This window comes from Clupea harengus, chromosome 17 (assembly GCF_900700415.2).
Source record: "Clupea harengus chromosome 17, Ch_v2.0.2, whole genome shotgun sequence".
Classification (NCBI taxonomy): domain Eukaryota; kingdom Metazoa; phylum Chordata; class Actinopteri; order Clupeiformes; family Clupeidae; genus Clupea; species Clupea harengus.
The window spans coordinates 7,804,839-7,825,348 of record NC_045168.1 but is presented as its reverse complement, the minus strand read 5'-3'; the positions used below and the strand labels follow the sequence as shown (position 1 = coordinate 7,825,348).

The following is a 20,510-nucleotide window of genomic DNA, read 5'->3' as shown; positions in this document are numbered from 1 at the left end:
ATTTAGATAGATAGATAGATACACTTGTGATATTCCCGTTAGGGAAATTCACGTGTAATAGCAGCAAGGTAATGCTCATTTTTTTTAAGCTGCTACGACAGGCTGCCTCACTCGCTGCGCCATGGCCAACCATTCAGTTATTAAATAATGCCGGTGGTGTCCGTTGTTCTGGCTGGTCTCAAAAATTACGTCCAACTGGCTAATTAAGACCACGAAAAACTATCCACATGTAGGTAGAGCAGCACACTATCCCAATACAAACAACTAAGCACAGTAGAAAAGTGTAAGTCACGAAAAGGAGCCACGTCATACATTTAGTCTATGTTGTTGCTGTTATGAAGTGAAGCAGTGGGGTTAATAAGGGTTCAGCCTGAGGTTGCATGCAATCACGTGATGCGATCACGTGGGGCAATCCGATTAGGTTTGCGGATGGCGTGCATACGAACACCAACCCGCGACCAGATTTTAGAGTTTACTCACTTTGGACCCCCGATTCGAAGGAGTGCGGATACAGTGTGCGGATACAGTGGGTTCGTCTACACGATAGGGCTATCCGGAGACGGTTCTCTCCGGGTTCAGGCAAACTAGACTTCGTCTGCATGGGGCCTTAAAGGCTCCTCTCTCTTTTAATCTGTGTTGCCCAACCCTTTTTCCTAAGGATGTGTCATTTAATCGGTTTGCTTAATTGACTAATTAAGCAGCCAAATGTGTTTCACCGAATCTGTTACCTACTTGACTTTACCAATGCAGCTAGGGGTTCACTTACTTTTTCACATACACTAATTCCATGTTTCATGTAGTTTTTTGGCTACTCACACAATTCCCTTTAAACAAGTACATGCAATTGATAAACATAAACCTGACATTTCATATATGGAAAACTGGTGATGATAAAATAGGAAAATCATGGTAAAACAACAGAAAACTCTAAACTGCTCAAGGGGTTCACATACTTTCAAGCAGCACTGTATGTATCTGCCTGAGTGGCACAATTAAACACACCCATTCACAATTTACAGCTCACACTTCTACTGACATCTAACCAATGGTAAAATACTTTTGTTTGCAATCAAAAAGAGGAAAGTACTGTATATTCAATTGAAAATATAACAAAAAAAAAACATTTGTTTGCCAGTTACTAAAATAACTATAGTTTACTGAAATTTAACAAAAAGACCAATGCTTACTTACTTTAATATCCAAAAAGCTCTTTGTTCAGCAACTGCAGCATAAATGATCCATATCATCCAAAAGTGGTAACATAATCAAAAATAAAAATACAAAGGAAGATTTAGATATAGATTTAGCTACAAAACACTGATTTCTTCAACATGTGTCAAAGTTATGGAGAAGACTGTCCGCTGTTCAATTAAAGGAGGAGTTCAGAGTGAACAGCTGACAGCATGAGGATGGGAATGAGGTGAGGTGGTGTGGCGCTGGAGGAGTGAGGTGGTCCTTAACCCTCTAATTCCCAAAGCGGGTTAAAGGTCCACAAGCACAAAGTGAACTTTTCTATTCTACAAGTTGCAGCGCATTACAATAACTGGCACCCCCAGGGCTGAGGTAAAAGAAAAGCTAATACAAGGTCAAAATTATTACAAAGTTTTAACAGTATACTCTGATGGACAGTTTAAGAGTTATTCATTGCCTAGTTATTAGGTTGTGTACTGCTCAAATAGGTGTAAATATTGGTCATTGACCAATGTTTGTAGTTATAGATATTACATTTTTGGCAATAGAACCTTTTAAGATTCAAGATTTTCTGATCTCTCGTACTTTAACTAAAAACATGCTGTATTATTTGAAAGAAAAGGGGGTACAAGCAAATAAATGACCAACATTTAGTAGCTCCAAAAACACTTACCACAATTAAAATGAACCACCACTTTAACATTATGCTTGCTGGGAAGTCTGAAATGTCTTGGCTCTCTGAACAGGGATCCAAACCTTCATGTAAGAACAATTAAAGAAAACATTTATCTACACAAAATGACCAATCACAATCATAATCACCTTGTAGAATATGAGTAAGAGCATCCTGTACAAAAGCCCTTAAGGAAAACGAATGAAGTATCTTCAGACTTCAGACTATAACACAAGGGTAATACATATAGATAGCTGTGGGCACTGCAATGACTGCAAGTTGTCCACGGCAAAGGAGGAGGTTAATACTGTAATGCTATTGAAGGAGGAGTCTCGACTGAACAGCTGAGATGAGATCACTTAGAAAATCAGTGCTCCTCGTAAGCTGTCTCCTCAATCAGACAGAGGCACTCAGCAGGTATTTCACAGGTTATCTTTGTCCTCAAGGACAATGGCAATGAAACAATGCAGAGTAAACAATACTAAGCTGAGAATCAGGTGTCACCATACAAGCAACCTAAGATGTCTACAACTCCCAAACATACCCTAAAGTGGGCTTCATAGTTCATCTGCTGATTCTGACTTTCCCTCATGTATCACAGCATATAAGAAGGACATTATTATTGATATTAAAATAGTAAATGACCACAATTATATTTATCTGTAATGAAGGTAATTTTCAAATTTGGCTTTGGTAATGACTTTGCAATTAAAGAAAATGAAAAACAAACTAACAAAGAATAACCTGATCTGACCCTGATCCTGCAACTTCCATCAAAATGTTATGACAGTTTCCTCTAAGCAACTTACAAATTCATACATTTACACATTGGGTTTCCAAAATGGTTGAAATAAAAAGTTCAAAATGTTGAAATCCTAGTCATGGCACAAATCAGATGTAACAGTGTGTTGGTCAATAAAACATCCAGCCATTTCACCTGCATTATACTACAGGTACCTAACCTCTATAGGTAATTCATGGGTCAAACTAACGTACTACGTGTGAGGATGTTAATGAAAGATGTCTTAGCACTCATCAATGGTACTTGGACCTTGTTGTTCCCCTCGACCTGTTTCTTTAGCTGTCTATACTTAACCAGGTCACATTTATGCTACTTCCACTACTGTATTACTCTTCTATATGTCAGATCCTACAGCAACTGGCTAAATGGTGACCTTTGGACCAAAGGAGTCAACAAGTTCAGTGAACTATACAAGCTGTCCGTCTCAGTCAAAGGAAGGCAGCAGACAGATATTTCAAAGGGCTATCTTTATCCTTAATTCTGAAGGCAAATTAACAACACTGCACTGCCAGGATGGAACAATGTGAAGTGTGACTACCAGCTGATAGCTGACTGACCTTGGCTATTCCTTGGTTCGCTTCTAATAGCAGCTGTTATCTATGCCTGTATGCAAGTCAAGGGAGAATACTGGCACCTACAGGAACATATTTCACATACATGCATTGTAACATTCTGTTTTGTCATTCACCTTCACCACTTTAACCTGGCAACTGGACATCTTCTATAAAATATTGTGACTGAAAATTCTATTTGGTTTGAGCAGTTTTTGCCTAAGGCTACTCATTGCTTGGACTGAAAGTTAATGACAAATAAAACACTTGAAAGTGAAAGCAGTCAAACTATCAGCTTGTTTGTCTGAAACACATCACTCAAAGTTAAGTTTCAGAGAGTCACTCATCTGAAACAAGAAGCTATTGAAAAGACTCTTATTTGTCCATATAACCAGCCACCATACTGTCAAAATGAAATGGTAAAGCCTATAACATTTTCTTACACATTTGATGTCCAACTCTTACAACAATCACATATCTTAGAATGTTACCTTAAAGGTGTTCTATGTATGACTGAACTGATTTGATGTTAATGCTAACTAGCTGGCTACCTAACAATTTACGATTCCTTTTTAAATATTGCGTTATGTGTGTATGGGCAACATTTCACATTATTTACTTGTCAATATTCACTCTGGATCACGTACACCCCACATGTTATTATATGTTTTCAGAGTTTTACTGATATGGCTGTAAATTATTCTTGAAATGAAGAAATGAGGACATAAAGAAACAAAAAAAAAATGGCTTGGCAGAGTTAAGGTGCAGCACAGAGGCAAAACAACCTGGGGCATTTCCTTATGAAGCCAGAAGCCAACATCGATGCAGACTTACTGTTTAGGGCTTTTGTTGGTTTGTAATGACTGGTGTGGTGGACCCTTCACGTGAATGTGCTAACAGGTAGCCTACACAAATTTCAGCTGTCCCCAAAAAAAAATCACTTGCACTCAAACAATTCTCTGTCACCTTATGGAGGCTCCTCAGCTGTTGGTTATTAACACCCCAGCTTGTTAGAATGGCCTTACTTCATACATGAACATTTTAACAATTTAAATGGATTTCAGACTCTTCTCAACTACTGACCCTTGAGGGGTCTTCAAGCTGTGAGTAACTGATGCCGTTAGCACACAAACTTAACCTTCAGACGTCTCCCTTCAGCACTGAGGCAACAATCATGGAAGAGGTGCTACATGCTGTCCTCAATCAAACACAGGCACTCTGCAGGAATCTCACAGTGCTTACTTTCTGCTTAAGTGAGAAGACTAAGGAATCAATGATGTGTCAAGGGGACAGGGCAAAGTTATGCTTTGTCATCATATGGCAGCAGACTGACCTTAACCTTCGCTGGAACAACACAGACACCAGCTAGGCTTTGTTATAGGACACACATTTTAGCACCTGTGTCTACCAGAGAACACTCATAAACAACACCCGAAGAATTTCAGATGGACCAATATTTCATAAAGATCACTGGCATATTTACTATGTCCATCTTTTAGGGCAGAGATGCTTTACAAAGATACAAACACATCACTGTTTTTTATTGCATTGTTTAAGGCATTTACATTTTTTTTATGCATCTACCGCTGAACTTAACATAACATAACATTCTCTGCATCAAAATCATATAGCTATGTGTACACATACTCAATTTCCTAAAGAAGATTTGGTACAGCTTAATCTAAATACAACATTGTGAAATTGGGAAATTCTTAATTAATACTTATTTTTTTCATCCAGTAGCCAGATTTCTAGTGTGTCATCCCAGGTGCTATATATAATCAATTGGCAACTGATGAAGTATGGACCGCTCGGTGTAACTATTTCCTTTCATGGATTGGACAGTTGACAAAACAATTATGGATGCCCTTCCTTCATTGATGTTGTACCCCATTACCCTCACCAAACAGCCCCTGAAAACTCTAAAGAAATGTCACACAAATACTAAAGAGGTACAGAATACCAAGAAATATTAGGATGCATGACCTTTTCATTATTCCTTCTAAATCATCATTACTGTATAAGTCCAGCAGCATTTTATTTCTTGGCAAAAGCAATTATTTACTGTAACTTTAACAGTACTGAATGACCCAATTGCCCCCACCTTTCCATTCAAACCTAACTGGGGTGCAACAGCTGTCTATTTCTGCCACAGCCCTTATAAGAGAGCCGCTTGTTGTATATAAAACAGGGAGTTGTGGCTGCTCAAACTCCAGGTTATCATCCCATTACCCACAGGTAAGACAACCAGAGTAATCGAATGATAATTTACCTAAAACCTTAAGAGCTTTAAGATCCAACAGTTTATTGTGATTATTTGATCATTCAAATGCTAAGAATTAACAATGACATTTTAGGGGTTGATAGGTAATCTCTTTATTTTCTTTTTTCATGTCAGAGTAATCATACGGAGAGTGAACATCAAAGGTACTGTAGGTGGTTTTAAAACTTGTGTCAATACTGCACTCGTAATACAGTATACTCAGCATAACATTAAGCTAACTTAAACTCTGAGCTCAGTATCTATACTGGATGTGTAATTTAACTGTGATTCTTAAGTATATTTAACTACATAATGAGTAATTTATGGATATTCTCTGTGTCTTGCTGTGGCTGATCTGACTTGAACTGTGCTTGTTCTATTTCTATGAACAATCGTCTTGAATTATGCCATTTTACAGTGAACTGTCTGACTAATGATTAGTTGTGGTCGGTCATATTTACAAACTTTAACAAAAGTCATGCTGTCCAGTATCCAGTCGCCAGGCTTGAGATCTTTTTGGTAAAATAGCTGTGCTTGCTTGTCTATGATGTGATTTGTATATTCTGACAATCTAATCTATTCAATCTATCTAATTAACTTCATCAAGGACTAAACCATGGGTGACGCGCTGATGGCAGAGTTTGGGCCGGCGGCTTCGTTTCTGAGAAAATCAGATATGGAGCGTCTGGAGGCCCAGACTCGCCCATTTGACATTAAGAGGGCATGCTTCGTGACGGATCCTGAGGTTGAATTTGTGAAGGGAACTATTGTCAGCAGAGACGGGGACAAAGTCACCGTTAATACTGAGTATGAGAAGGTAAACAAATCCGTTTTACTTTCACATTTTATTTGAATAAATCTTTTAGACTGTTTTTAGATTATTTAGACACATACATTGTCATTTTAGGACCTAAATACTACAAAATGCATCTATATTCATCATTATATGTAGATTTCCATGATTGCAGGCCTGTGAAAAACACACGACTTTTGACTTCCGATGAATAATGTCCTCACTACAAAGATTTGTATGACTGACATATTCACTCCTTCTCAAAGACTGTAACTGTGAAAGAAGACAACGTCCACCAACAGAATCCACCAAAATATGACAAAATTGAGGACATGGCGATGTTAACCTTCCTGCACGAACCTGCTGTGCTGTTTAACCTCAAAGAGCGTTATGCAGCCTGGATGATCTACGTGAGTACAATGACAAGTGTGTCTTAGGTTCTCAGGAGATGTCAGATATGTTCAAACAAATCACGATCAATCTTATGTCTCTTTGTACAGACCTATTCTGGGTTGTTCTGTGTGACTGTCAATCCCTACAAGTGGCTGCCAGTGTACAACCAGGAAGTTGTTGAGGCTTACAGAGGCAAGAAGAGGACTGAAGCTCCTCCTCACATCTTCTCCATCTCTGACAATGCCTACCAGTACATGCTGTCAGGTAAAAAAGTCTTTATATATTCAAATCAAATCTGAGTGTTGTATACAAACATCAGCTAATAAACACTTAAAAAGGATATTTCATATTTTAGGTATAATCACTACATATACAGTACATATAAAACATATATATATAAAAAAAAACACAGGAAAATGAAATTAAATGAATTTGTTTGTTTTGTTGGTTTAGACAGGGAGAATCAGTCCTGCCTGATCACGTAAGTATACTATAGTAAAACTGTTTCTATTTCTGACTAAAGTGCTGGTACAAAATAATAACATAAAAACTAAATTCCTTGCCCTTCTTTCTAAGTGGAGAATCTGGTGCTGGGAAGACTGTGAACACCAAGAGAGTCATTCAGTACTTTGCCAGCATTGCTGCTGTTAGTGGGGTCAAGAAGGATCCAAATGACAAAAAGGTTGTTGAATTGAGACAGTGCCTCTTCTGTGTTTAATGCAAATTTCCCATAATCATAATGGCATTGACACTCATAGGTGTTTCTCTTCAGGGAACCCTGGAGGATCAAATCATCCAGTGTAACCCTGCTCTGGAGGCCTTTGGTAATGCAAAGACCATCAGAAATGACAACTCATCTAGATTTGTAAGTATAATTTTGGATTGACAAACGTCACTGAAGAAATGGTAATTAAATCCTAGCAATGCACAACAATGCTAACCTGACGATGTCATACTCATAATTCTAGTCAAAATATGAGTCTGATACTGCTCCATTGGGCTGTGATTATGGGGCGTGTTTAAACCGAACCAGGAAAAAAAATGCCTCTTCGCTCAATTGGATATACCTGCAACCAATCAGAGCAACGTAGTATGACCATAACGTAGACCATCGGGGCCAGCTGATAAATTAAACTTTTACCGGATCCCGTAGGAAGGACGGCAAAAACATATTTTCGATCAACAAATGCCTTGATCGCGTTTCTCTGTTCCTCTTTCAAAATGAATGCGCTGTCGATGTCTTCTAAAACGAATCTACAGATTTCAGCTCTCCAGCGGCAGCCATGTTTGTTGAAAATGAATTCATCCCAAACGCTCTTGGTGACGTGGTTTATTACGTTACTGTTGATCATCTGTCCATCATCGTATAAAGCCCGCCCTGACAATTTGATTGGTCTGGTAAAGTTTTTGGTCAGGCATATTTTCTCCCCAACGGAGCAATGCCAGACCGAACTTCCCGACCTAAAATGTTGTGGGCGGGGCTAAGTTCGTTTGGCATCCAGGCTACAAGCATGCATTATGAATGCTAAAAAAATGATTTCCATGTTTTTGTCAGGGTAAATTCATCAGAATCCATTTTCATGCAACTGGCAAACTGGCCTCTGCTGACATTGAGACATGTGAGTGTGCTTCAGTTCAATTACATCAAATCAAAATCTATTATTCCTGAAATGCTGAAAAACATTTATTTCCTCATCATTTGGCAGATCTCCTGGAGAAGTCTCGGGTGACTTTCCAGCTCAAGGCTGAGAGAGATTATCACATCTTCTACCAGATCCTCTCCCAGAGGAAACCAGAACTGCTGGGTTAGAATTCCCAAACTTTACCATAACATTACAATGTCCCTTACTGAGGAAGAAACTGATGAGAACCATATTCTTCCATTTTAGAGATGCTGCTCATCACAACCAACCCCTACGACTATGCTTTCATCTCCCAAGGACAGACCACAGTAGCATCCATTGATGATGGTGATGAGCTGATGGCTACTGATGTGAGTAAAGCTGCTGTTGTCTTTAAGTTAGTCTTCTGAAAGACCGCTGGATAGAAAAAACATTGGAGAATTATTATATTTGTAATCAGCTGTAGGAGCCCTGCAGTGTCCCTGTCCTTTTGAAGTATTACTATGTTAATAATAATAATAATAATAATAATAATAATAATAATAATACTTTAAACTCATATAGCGCTTTTCTAGGTACCCAAAGACGCTGGGTGATGTTGGGTTATAGTTATATACACAGCTAGTGAGTGTAATTCCACCACTTACTCTATTATTTACGCTACAGGAAGCTTTTGATGTGCTGGGCTTCACTGCAGAAGAGAAGATGAGCATTTACAAGCTGGTTGGTTCCGTCATGCACTATGGCAACTTGAAATTCAAGACGAAGCAGAGAGAGGAGCAGGCAGAGGCTGATGGCACTGAGGGTATGTTATCCAAACACTGCTTCATTATGATGAAAAGCACCACAGGCTTTTGCATCTTGACAGTCGATATTACCTGACCACACTGAATAATAACCAAAGATCGTTTTTTAGCTACTTAAAATCATGATATAACTACTCTTATTGAAGGTTTAGATCGATAGCTTCCCCTAAAAAATGTGGTCACAGAATTGTAGGGATGCACCGATACCGATACCAGTATCGGGTATCGGGCCGATACTTCGTTCAAATACTCGTACTCGTACTCGTTTTTGAATTGCCGATACCAAGCACCGATACCACTCAACAGTATTTCACTGCATGAAACTGGTCGGGCTATGCGGACACAAAATGTGATTTGTTGTCCTACCTGTCCTACCACTCTCTGCCGGACTAGTAAGTAGCTTATTTGCCGTCTTGTGTTGCACTTGCTTGATGTTTGACTGTTAGGAAAGTTTGTCATAGTGTCAAAGTATTTCAGTGTACAGGTTTCGCTAAAATTAGCCGCTAGCATCTCGTTAGCGATTAGCAATTCCGTTGTGCTGCCTTAACGGCGATTTGGGCTCATTTTAAGATAAATGACGACGACAGGAGTAAGGCACAGTGTAAGATCTGCACTGCTAAGGTGTCGAGGGGCGGAAAGGAAAGTACTTTGTTTAACACAAGCAATTTGATTAAACATCTGAAGACGCACCATAGTGCTAAGTACACAGAGTTCACTGATGCTAGTGGCGCAAGACCGAAGCAACCAATCTTAACTGACGTCTTGCAAAAGAAAAAACCGCGCGCGCACACACAGAGAGAGAGAGGTAGAGAGAAAGACAGTGCCACATAGATTAAGTGATTGTTTGTGTACTTGAGCAGGAGACTCTTTTGATCCTTTTGTAACTGAAATGTGCTCTTGTGCTAATCCAGTAATAGTTCTGTTCACTTTTTGTTAAGCAGACTGTGTTGTTAACTATGCAGCAAATTTAATTACCTTTATCTGGTTATATTTGCATTTTGTCTAATGTGATGATATTGTCTGTTTGAAGGCTCAGAAAGCTCTGTTTATTTTTGGCTTGGAATAGCCCTCTGTTAATTTTGTACTATAGGCTTGACATAATCTGCAGAGGATAAAATAAAATCTGCCTCCAAATGAATTGCACTTTCATGGAGACCAAATCTAAGAAGTATCGGTATCGGTACTCGGCATCGGCAAATACACAAATAAAAATACCCGTACTCGTATCAGTTTGTAATTAAGTGGTATCGGTGCATCCCTACAAAATTGTATTCATAAAATGTATCAATGCATAAATGTAATATTACTGCATATAGTATGTGTTTCTTAAAACAGATATAGACAAGGCTTGTTATCTGATGAACTTGAACTCTGCTGAAGTCGTCAAGGCCCTATGTAACCCAAGGGTCAAAGTAGGAAATGAGTGGGTCACCAAGGGACAGAGTGTCCAACAGGTAGGAGAGATGCAAGTTTTGGCAGATTTTTGTCCTCTTGTCAATTAAGTATTAAGTATAAGTATATTAAATATATGTATTAGGTACGTTTTCATTATTAACCCCTCATTTCGAAGGTGTCTTATGCCATTGGAGCCCTGGGCAAGTCAATATATGAGAAGATGTTCCTCTGGATGGTAATAAGAATCAACAGCCAATTGGACACTAAACAACCACGCCAGTACTTCATTGGTGTGCTGGATATTGCTGGATTTGAGATCTTTGATGTGAGTTTGTAAGACAAAACAAACATCTAGTTAAAAAAGAAACCTGATGCTATCAAAGGCTAACAATACATCTATTTCTTTTTTAGTTAAATACCTTTGAGCAACTGTGCATCAACTTCACTAATGAGAAGCTGCAGCAGTTCTTCAACCACCACATGTTTGTGCTCGAGCAAGAGGAGTACAAGAAGGAGGGCATTGTGTGGGTTTTCATTGACTTCGGCATGGACTTGGCGGCGTGCATTGAACTCATCGAAAGGGTGTGCAAATCTATAGTTTATATGTATAATTACTATTATTGTTAAACTGTCATTTTTAACACATTTTAAGATCTAGTTCCAGTTCCTTCCCTAGTGCAGTAAAATAACATATTTGTTTCAGAAATTAACTTACAATGTGCTACTATGGAGCATGAATGTGATTTCAGACCTAGATTTATTAAGAGAAAAACACACCAACAATTATCTGATATGTCTTATGTCTGTTTATACTACAGCCCATGGGGATCATGTCCATCCTTGAAGAGGAGTGCATGTTCCCCAAGGCCAGTGATGCTACATTTAAAGCCAAGCTTTATGACAACCACTTGGGCAAAAATCCCTGCTTCCAGAAGCCCAGACTAATCAAGGGGAGACCAGAGTCCCATTTCTCCCTAGTTCACTATGCAGGAATTGTTGATTATAACATTTGCAACTGGCTGGTGAAAAACAAGGACCCCCTCAATGAGACAGTTGTGGGACTGTATCAAAAGTCATCAATGAAGCTGCTGGGAACCCTTTTTGCTGGATATGCTGGGGCTGATGATGGTAAGCTATTTATCCATTACATAAAACAAGACCTTTATTATTTAGATGTAGAATCAGGACTGAGGAACCAGGACTGACAATCAATATAAAATCAAGCACACAACTGCCAACAACTGCCAAATACGGAAAAAAGAGAGAACATTGGCAAAAGTTAAAAACTGGGGTACACTCAAGGGTTTCCAAGTTGTTTCCATTATCCAAAAGTTGAATAATTTCAGTCCACATATAAATTAGGGTCATCAGAAATCTAATCCAACCTCCATCCCAAGCCGGAGTCTGTATTCAATTACGGACATTTATACTTTTGCTGCAGAGGCTGCAAAGAGCAAGGAAGCTGGTAAGAAGAAGAAAGGTTCTTCCTTCCAGACTGTGTCCGCTCTCCATAGGGTCAGTATGACTTACTAGTTCATGTATGATGTTTCTGTTCATTATGCATTGTACACAGGGTCAGTGATTACTGTTTCATTATCATAGTTCTAAACCTGTGAAAGACATACTCATGCTGTTCTGAACTCTCATTAAGTAAATACAAAATATCTTACAACAGGAGAACCTGAACAAGCTGATGACCAACTTGAGGTCGACTCACCCCCACTTTGTGCGCTGCATCATCCCCAATGAGACCAAGACTCCTGGGGCCATGGAGAATCCTTTGGTCATGCACCAGCTGCGCTGTAACGGTGTGCTGGAAGGCATCAGGATCTGCAGAAAGGGCTTCCCCAACAGGATCCTGTATCCAGACTTCAAACAGAGGTACAATCTGTAAATGTTTTGTCCTGACTACGTATATGATAACACTAAGAGGACATATCAAACAGACTATTTAACAATTTTTCAGATACCGTATCCTGAATCCTGCTGCTATCCCTGAGGGACAGTTTATGGACAGCAAAAAAGGAGCAGAGAAACTGCTGGGATCTCTAGATATTGACCATGAGCAGTACAGATTTGGTCACACTAAGGTGTTTCATTGGATAATGTTCCTATACCACCTTCAATATTAAATTAGCACGTTTCGTTAAGCCTAATGAAACTTTAAACGCCCAAACTGTTGATTTTAAGGTGTTCTTCAAAGCCGGTCTCCTGGGTGCCCTTGAGGAGCTGAGAGACGACCGTCTCACTATCATCATGACTGGTATCCAAGCAAGTGGTCGCGGTAATCTGGCAAGAGTTGAATTCCAGAAGATTGTTGACCGCAGGTAAATTGGTTTACTAATTAAATGGGAGTGTCATACCACCACTACAGTACTACTACTACTGTCCACTTCTGGAAAATATGATAAAATGCATTTGTTTTTCTACATATGTTGTTTTTCTATATATTACAGCATGTATACATTATTGCAAAAATTGGAAAAAATATGACCAAAACTGTCTATACATGATTCTTGGAATATATTATGGATGATTTAAAACAAATATTGCCTAACTGATGGCTTAAATAGGAATAAATGTTCAAAGAACATACTGTATCATTAAGTTAGCTGACACCATACAGTGTGTTAAAGGGGCAAACAAAAGGACATTTTCCACAGAATGACCTGGGTCCTTATTCACAAAGCACCTTAAAGCTAAAATAAGCTCCTAACTTGTCGATATAGGAGAAATTCCCCAAAAGAATGGCCATGTCAATCTCTACTTTGGGACTCCAACTTTCTTAGAGTAATTCACAAAGCCCCTTAGCACTAATAGTAGCACCTAACCCTGTGAGAACTAAGAAGCAGTCAAGAGGACTCATAACCCACTAAGACCAACTCCTAGAAGATACTAGTTTGGGTAGCGTATTCCGTTATTACTGATGAATTCGTTTTTCTTTGCAATACGCCCTAAAAGGCATGCCTAATCACCGGCACAGACCTGTCACTCATCAATCAATCACCAAGGTCATTGAAAGCAAGCTCATGACTTGATGTCAGCCAGCTTTGGGAATAGGATCTTTGGAGAGAACTTTCAGTTAGAAACTTTTGGTGTGACTTAGGAGTACTCTCAGTGGTAAGATCAAATGCTTTGTTAATACGGGTCCTGAAGTTTGTTTTAATGAAATAAATGTAATCGTCATGTTGGGAATTCATTTGGAGAAAAAATTTGCAATATATAAGATTTAGGATCAACTCCCTTTGCCTGATCACACAGCAAGGAAGCACTCGTAATCATCTTCCAACACATTTCTTCACAATGCAGTAGAGCCTTTTACTTTTACATTGAAAAATGTTGCATTCAGCATTCAGTTCCCAAGAAGCTCTCCTTCTTATCAAGTATGAAATGTATGTGGAGAATTTGAAAAAAAATTTGTGGCTAAATGGCCTTTCCTTTCCTTCCAGTTTTATTATACAAAAACTCGGAGGGCAAAAATAAATGATGTGATTCATGTGAACAGAGAATTGCTGAAATTGCTGATGTTAAAGTCAATGCATACTCACACACTACTATAAATGCAGTATATAGGTACAAAGGTTGAGCTGATGGTAAACTTGAATGTGAACATGTGCTACCCGTTGTACAGAAGTTACAATGTAATCACTAAAACATACCTATCACATTTCTTCCTGCGCTCAGATGAGAAAATGGACATATAATGACAATAACTCACATCAACCCTATTCTTCTACAATCTCCTGTTTGTTGCACACACGATATGACTTTCTTTCCCTTCCAAATTTTAAGGGATGCCCTACTCGTGATTCAGTGGAATGTCCGTGCATTCATGGGTGTCAAGAATTGGCCCTGGATGAAGATGTACTTCAAGATCAAGCCCCTGTTGAAATCAGCTGAATCTGAGAAAGAGATGGCCAACATGAAGGAAGAATTCCTGAAACTGAAGGAGGCCTATGCTAAATCTGAGGCTCGTAGAAAAGAGCTGGAGGAGAAAATGGTTTCTATTCTCCAAGAGAAGAATGACCTGCAACTTACAGTTCAGACTGTGAGTGAAGCTTATTTTCAATGTTTATAACAACTGCTTTTAACGATACATTTGTTTGACATATAGATGGAGGAGATATTTGTAAAATGAGCATTAAGCTGCCATGGCCATTTTCACCTACAGCAATCAATTACTCTTCACAGGAACAAGATAGTCTTTGTGATGCTGAGGAACGTTGTGAGGGTCTGATCAAGAGCAAGATCCAGCTTGAGGCCAAAAGCAAAGAGCTGACTGAGAGACTGGAAGATGAGGAAGAGATGAATGCAGAGCTGACTGCTAAGAAGAGGAAGTTGGAGGATGAGTGCTCTGAGCTCAAGAAGGACATTGATGATCTGGAGCTAACACTGGCTAAAGTGGAGAAAGAGAAACATGCCACTGAGAATAAGGTCAGTGAATGTGAAATAGGTGCAAGGTGATGGTAAGGGAACTCCCTATGCTAAAATGTTTGTATTCCTTCTATTCATTTAGGTTAAAAACCTGACTGAGGAGATGGCAGCTCTGGATGAAATCATTGCCAAGCTGACCAAGGAGAAGAAAGCTCTACAGGAGGCTCATCAGCAAACGCTGGATGACCTTCAGAGTGAGGAGGACAAAGTCAACACTCTGACTAAGGCCAAAGCCAAGCTGGAGCAGCAAGTTGATGATGTGTGTGTCCAGTTATCACCTTATTCAATTCTTTGTGTATTGCGCTGGTGTCTGAAAAATGAAAAACAATTCCTTTCCTACTATTTTTCAGCTTGAGGGCTCCCTGGAACAGGAAAAGAAGCTAAGGATGGATCTGGAGAGAGCTAAGAGAAAGCTTGAGGGTGACTTAAAGTTGACCCAGGAAAATGTGATGGACCTAGAGAATGATAAACAGCAGCTAGAGGAAAGGATGAAAAAGTATGTTTTCTGGATGACACATGAGACAAAACCAAAACCATTTCATTTCATTAATAAATATTCCAAAAAACAAACTATTATGATTACTCTAAAGATGATGAAATCTGTAATTTTTTACCACAGGAAAGACTTTGATATGAGCCAGCTTACCAGCAAGATTGAAGATGAGCAAGCTATGGGAGCACAACTCCAAAAGAAACTGAAGGAACTTCAGGTACAGAGGAAACAATTAGTATAAAAACTGAGTATACAATAGGAAATTTCATTTGAACCGATTCATGTTTTCTTGAAAAAAGGCCAGAATTGAGGAGCTAGAAGAGGAGCTGGAGGCTGAGAGAGCTGCCAGGGCCAAAGTGGAGAAGCAGCGGGCAGACTTGTCCAGAGAGCTGGAGGAGATCAGTGAGAGGCTGGAGGAGGCTGGAGGTGCCACTGCTGCCCAGATTGAGATGAACAAGAAGAGGGAGGCTGAGTTCCAGAAGTTGCGCAGAGACCTTGAAGAGTCCACTCTGCAGCATGAGGCCACCGCTGCCACACTGAGGAAGAAGCAGGCAGACAGTGTAGCTGACCTCGGCGAGCAGATTGACAACCTTCAGAGAGTGAAACAAAAGCTTGAGAAGGAGAAGAGTGAACTCCGTCTGGAGCTGGATGATGTTGTCTCCAACATGGAACAGGTTTCCAAAGCTAAGGTAAAGTATGAAAACTTTCATGAACAATAGTGTTTACATATCAAGAGTCGAGATGTTTCATGAACAATTTTCTTTTTTCAGGGAAACTTGGAGAAAATGTGCAGGACCTTGGAGGATCAGATGACTGAATATAGGACAAAGTATGAAGAAGCCCAGCGCGGCATCAATGATTTTTCTATGCAGAAAGCTAAGCTTCAAACTGAAAATGGTACATAACAGTTACACTGACATAACATGTTTAAACCTTAACACTCTCATGACAAGCTATCATGACTAACCATCATGTCTCAATCAAACAGGGGAGCTTTCCCGGCAACTAGAAGAGAAGGATTCTCTTGTCTCTCAGCTAACTAGAGGCAAACAATCCTACACTCAACAGGTTGAAGACCTTAAAAGACAACTGGAGGAAGAAATCAAGGTGTTTAGAAAACATACTATAACATGAATTACATGAATGATGAACATGCTGTTACAGCATAATGTATGGAAAATATGAATGTATTAATTTCTACTGTTGAAAAAATGTAATTATTGGCTACTTCTATGATCAATTTTTCCCAGGCTAAGAATGCGCTAGCCCATGCAGTGCAGTCTGCTCGCCATGATGCTGACCTCCTAAGGGAGCAGTTTGAGGAGGAGACGGAGGCCAAGGCTGAGCTGCAGCGCAGTCTCTCCAAGGCCAACTCTGAGGTGGCTCAGTGGAGAACCAAGTACGAGACTGATGCTGTCCAGAGGACTGAGGAGCTGGAAGATGCCAAGTAAGGCCCCCTGACCTGACGCTGTATGAACTGTTTAAAATCAAAGACTAAACATGGCTAGCACCATCATAATGTACACTTTCAATCTATTGTTACTCAGGAAAAAGCTGGCTCAGCGTCTGCAAGATGCAGAAGAAGCTGTGGAGGCTGTTAATGCTAAATGCTCCTCCCTTGAGAAAACTAAGCATAGACTGCAGAATGAGATTGAAGATCTCATGGTAGATGTGGAGAGATCCAATGCTGCTGCTGCTGCCCTGGACAAGAAGCAAAGAAACTTTGACAAGGTTACGAACCCATTTCTCCTAACTTCCAACAGTTCATGTAATATCGCATGAAAACTCATGCTCCATATTTCAATTTGATCAGGTCCTAGCGGAGTGGAAGCAGAAGTATGAAGAGGCTCAGACTGAGCTGGAGAGCTCCCAGAAAGAGGCCAGATCTCTTGGCACTGAGCTCTTCAAACTCAAGAACTCTTATGAGGAATCTCTGGATCACCTTGAGACCATGAAGAGGGAGAACAAAAACCTCCAAGGTCTGTAAAGACATAAAATCACGGCCATGTGCATGAACGGTGAAGTATTTGAACATATTTTTGTATGTGAACACAGTTTTGTTTACCCCATAGAGGAAATATCTGATATCACTGAGCAACTTGGTGAAACTGGCAAGAGCATTCATGAACTTGAAAAGGTCAGAAAGCTACTTGAGCAAGAAAAGGCAGAGATTCAAACTGCTTTAGAGGAAGCAGAGGTATGTTAAAAATAAAAATAAATGGTCAGTAATACTGGGACTGTTTCTTTGAATTGCTAAGGAATGTTCTATGTGTATATAATAATGTGCTATATTTAATATATATATTTCAACAGGGTACTCTAGAGCATGAGGAGGGTAAGATCCTTAGAGCTCAGCTGGAGTTCAACCAGGTCAAAGCTGATATTGAACGTAAACTTACTGAGAAGGATGAGGAGATGGAGCAGGCCAAGAGGAATCAGCAGAGAGTGGTGGATACCCTGCAGAGCTCCCTGGAGTCTGAGACTCGCAGCAGGAATGAGGCTCTCAGGCTGAAGAAGAAGATGGAGGGAGACCTCAATGAGATGGAGATCCAGCTCAGCCAGGCCAACAGGCAGGCATCTGAGGCCCAGAAGCAGCTCAAGGGTCTCCACGGGCATCTGAAGGTTAAAAAGCAGTATATAACGTCAGTCATAACTGTAGATGCAAATATGTCCATGTGCATTTACGATTTCTAAAATGTATCCATCAAAGGATTCTCAGCTTCATCTGGATGAAGCTATTCGTGCTAACGAGGATCTCAAAGAGAACACTGCAATTGTGGAGAGACGCAACAATCTGCTGCAGGCTGAACTGGATGAGCTGAGGTCCCTGGTGGAGCAGACTGAGAGAGGCCGGAAACTGGCTGAACAGGAGCTGCTGGACGTCAGCGAGAGGGTGCAGCTGCTGCACTCTCAGGTAAAATTCTAAACATGGTGGTTCTTCTGACTAATTCATAATACAACACAGACTATCATAAACATTCTTGTCTTCCCACATAGAACACCAGCCTGCTAAACCAGAAGAAGAAGCTAGAGGTTGATACATCCCAGCTGCAGACTGAAGTGGAGGAGGCTGTGCAGGAGTGCAGGAATGCTGAGGAAAAAGCCAAGAAGGCCATCACTGATGCTGCCATGATGGCAGAGGAGCTGAAGAAGGAGCAGGACACCAGTGCCCACCTGGAGCGCATGAAGAAGAACATGGAGCAGACCATCAAGGACCTGCAGCACCGTCTGGATGAAGCTGAGCAAATCGCCATGAAGGGTGGCAAGAAGCAGATCCAGAAGCTAGAGTCCAGGGTGAGTGCTGTATTTGACTGATTTGAGTTTATGCCTTGTTCAGTAAGGATATCTTTTCAAAATATAGTTTTGACGTTTGGTGTCTACATATAGGTGAGGGAGCTTGAAAATGAGGTTGAGATTGAACAACGCAAGGCCAGTGATGCTGTCAAGGGGATCCGCAAATATGAGAGACGCATCAAGGAGCTCACCTACCAGGTAAGTTGAATTTCATAAAATGTCTGGAAAAATGTCTTGATGTGTCTCTCCCTCACGTCACACAGATAAACAGTTATATAACGTCTACTTACCTCTTAATCTACAGACTGAAGAAGACAAGAAGAATCTGCATCGTCTCCAGGATCTAGTGGACAAACTGCAGATGAAGGTCAAGTCCTACAAGAGAACATCAGAGGAGGCTGTAAGTTTCCCATAATTCACCACTAATTTCATTCATACATACAGGGATCTTTTACCTAATTCCGTGACTAATTATGTTTTTCAGGAGGAACAGGCCAACGGCAGCTTGGGCAAGTTCCGCAAACTACAGCATGAGCTGGATGAAGCTGAGGAGAGAGCTGATATTGCTGAGTCTCAGGTCAACAAAATGAGAACCAAGAGCCGTGATGCAGGTGGCAAGGTAAATTCACACATTAACATAAAATCCACTATCAATGTTTTTCATTCAAAATAAATATACTAAATGATATACTAAGCACATGGGTCCATAATTAACACTAGAACGGCCAAGCAATTCACACCCCCTAGAACAACAGAGTCTGTCTGTTTTGAGTTTGCCTGTAAATTTTCAGTGATCATGGCCGTCAGCATGCAAGCAAAGTAAAGTCATCAAAGTCTACAAACATACTTACATACATACATACATGAATAAAAAGTTGGTCACCTATACATTTATACTGATGGTACAATGATGGAAATAAATGTCAATTCACACAATAACAGATCAGTGATGATTCTGTGAGGTCACAAACATAATCCACCAAATTAGGTTTTTACGACACCAGCTTGTCCACTGTCAAATCATGTGATCATGAGATTTATTTCTATATAAACTGTAAAGTCAGTTCTGAAGTCTCATTTTTTATAGGACATTAAAGTCCTTAAGACTACTTGACTACTATTTAGGGTTAGAGATGGCAAAAAATCATTCATTATTCAATGATGACCCCCCTCGGCCATTAATGCTAAAACTCCCACTCTAAGCTGAGGTATAACCTTTTATTTGACAGGAAAAATCACAGATCTATGTTCTTGCTACCAGCAGCTTTTCAGCCAATCACAACCAAAACTAGTGGGCAGCAATTCACCTTGATAACCTGTTTGCCTGATCAAGATATAAGATGCTTTCTTGAACAGTAAATTACTTGTTTGATTAAAACCGATTATACATCTATTTTCTTTCCCTTGCAGAAAGGTCATGATGAAGAGTGAAGCTCTGACTTGGACCTTTCCTAAGAGCATGTCTGCCTTACAGTGATTTAGTTGTCCTTTTAGCTGTGCTGTGTTACAGTAGATGGAATAAAAAGCGTGTCAAAAATATAATTCTGGTTGTCATATTTTAGTGTATGCTAGCACCTGATTAGTTATTGATGAAAAACCATCAAATAATACATTTTTGCTTCAAAGCAAGCTAAATTAACTTTAAAAGCAAGCAGATAATGAGCCAGCGCAAGGCAGTTGGCACAATGGTAGAAGTATGTATCCAAAAGCTTGTTTTTGAAAAATGCATTATGTACATGTTAGTTACTAATAACAGAACTGTGACCAGGAACATTTTCAGAATTTCGATTGAGGCCAGTC

At 39.9% G+C, this 20,510-nt stretch overlaps 1 protein-coding gene across 1 annotated transcript; it reads left to right on the top strand.

Moving 5' to 3' along the window:
- Positions 1-5,625: 5,625 nt before the first annotated feature.
- Positions 5,626-20,249, top strand: LOC116217932 (myosin-7-like). The gene is made up of 38 exons (XM_031584056.1): positions 5,626-5,644; positions 6,088-6,297; positions 6,540-6,683; positions 6,774-6,930; positions 7,120-7,147; positions 7,243-7,348; positions 7,439-7,531; positions 8,222-8,285; positions 8,373-8,471; positions 8,556-8,659; positions 8,955-9,093; positions 10,430-10,548; positions 10,665-10,814; positions 10,901-11,071; positions 11,308-11,617; positions 11,931-12,004; positions 12,165-12,370; positions 12,456-12,579; positions 12,680-12,816; positions 14,282-14,537; positions 14,681-14,923; positions 15,006-15,182; positions 15,274-15,419; positions 15,543-15,633; positions 15,716-16,105; positions 16,187-16,313; positions 16,405-16,523; positions 16,667-16,863; positions 16,964-17,147; positions 17,230-17,395; positions 17,489-17,613; positions 17,730-18,038; positions 18,127-18,330; positions 18,414-18,710; positions 18,804-18,908; positions 19,015-19,110; positions 19,195-19,329; positions 20,121-20,249. Exons 2-38 carry the CDS (start codon positions 6,097-6,099, stop codon positions 20,139-20,141), a joined length of 5,814 nt encoding a protein of 1,937 aa, XP_031439916.1. The 5' UTR covers positions 5,626-5,644; positions 6,088-6,096; the 3' UTR covers positions 20,142-20,249.
- The last annotated feature ends 261 nt before the right edge of the window (positions 20,250-20,510 follow it).

Coding starts and splice junctions, on each gene's coding strand:
- LOC116217932 (XM_031584056.1), top strand. CDS start 6,097: ATGGGTGACGCGCTGATGGCAGAGTTTGGGCCGGCGGCTTCGTTTCTG. Junction 10,549..10,664: donor AGGGACAGAGTGTCCAACAG/GTAGGAGAGATG, acceptor CTCATTTCGAAG/GTGTCTTATGCCATTGGAGC. Junction 15,183..15,273: donor TGGAGCAGCAAGTTGATGAT/GTGTGTGTCCAG, acceptor ACTATTTTTCAG/CTTGAGGGCTCCCTGGAACA.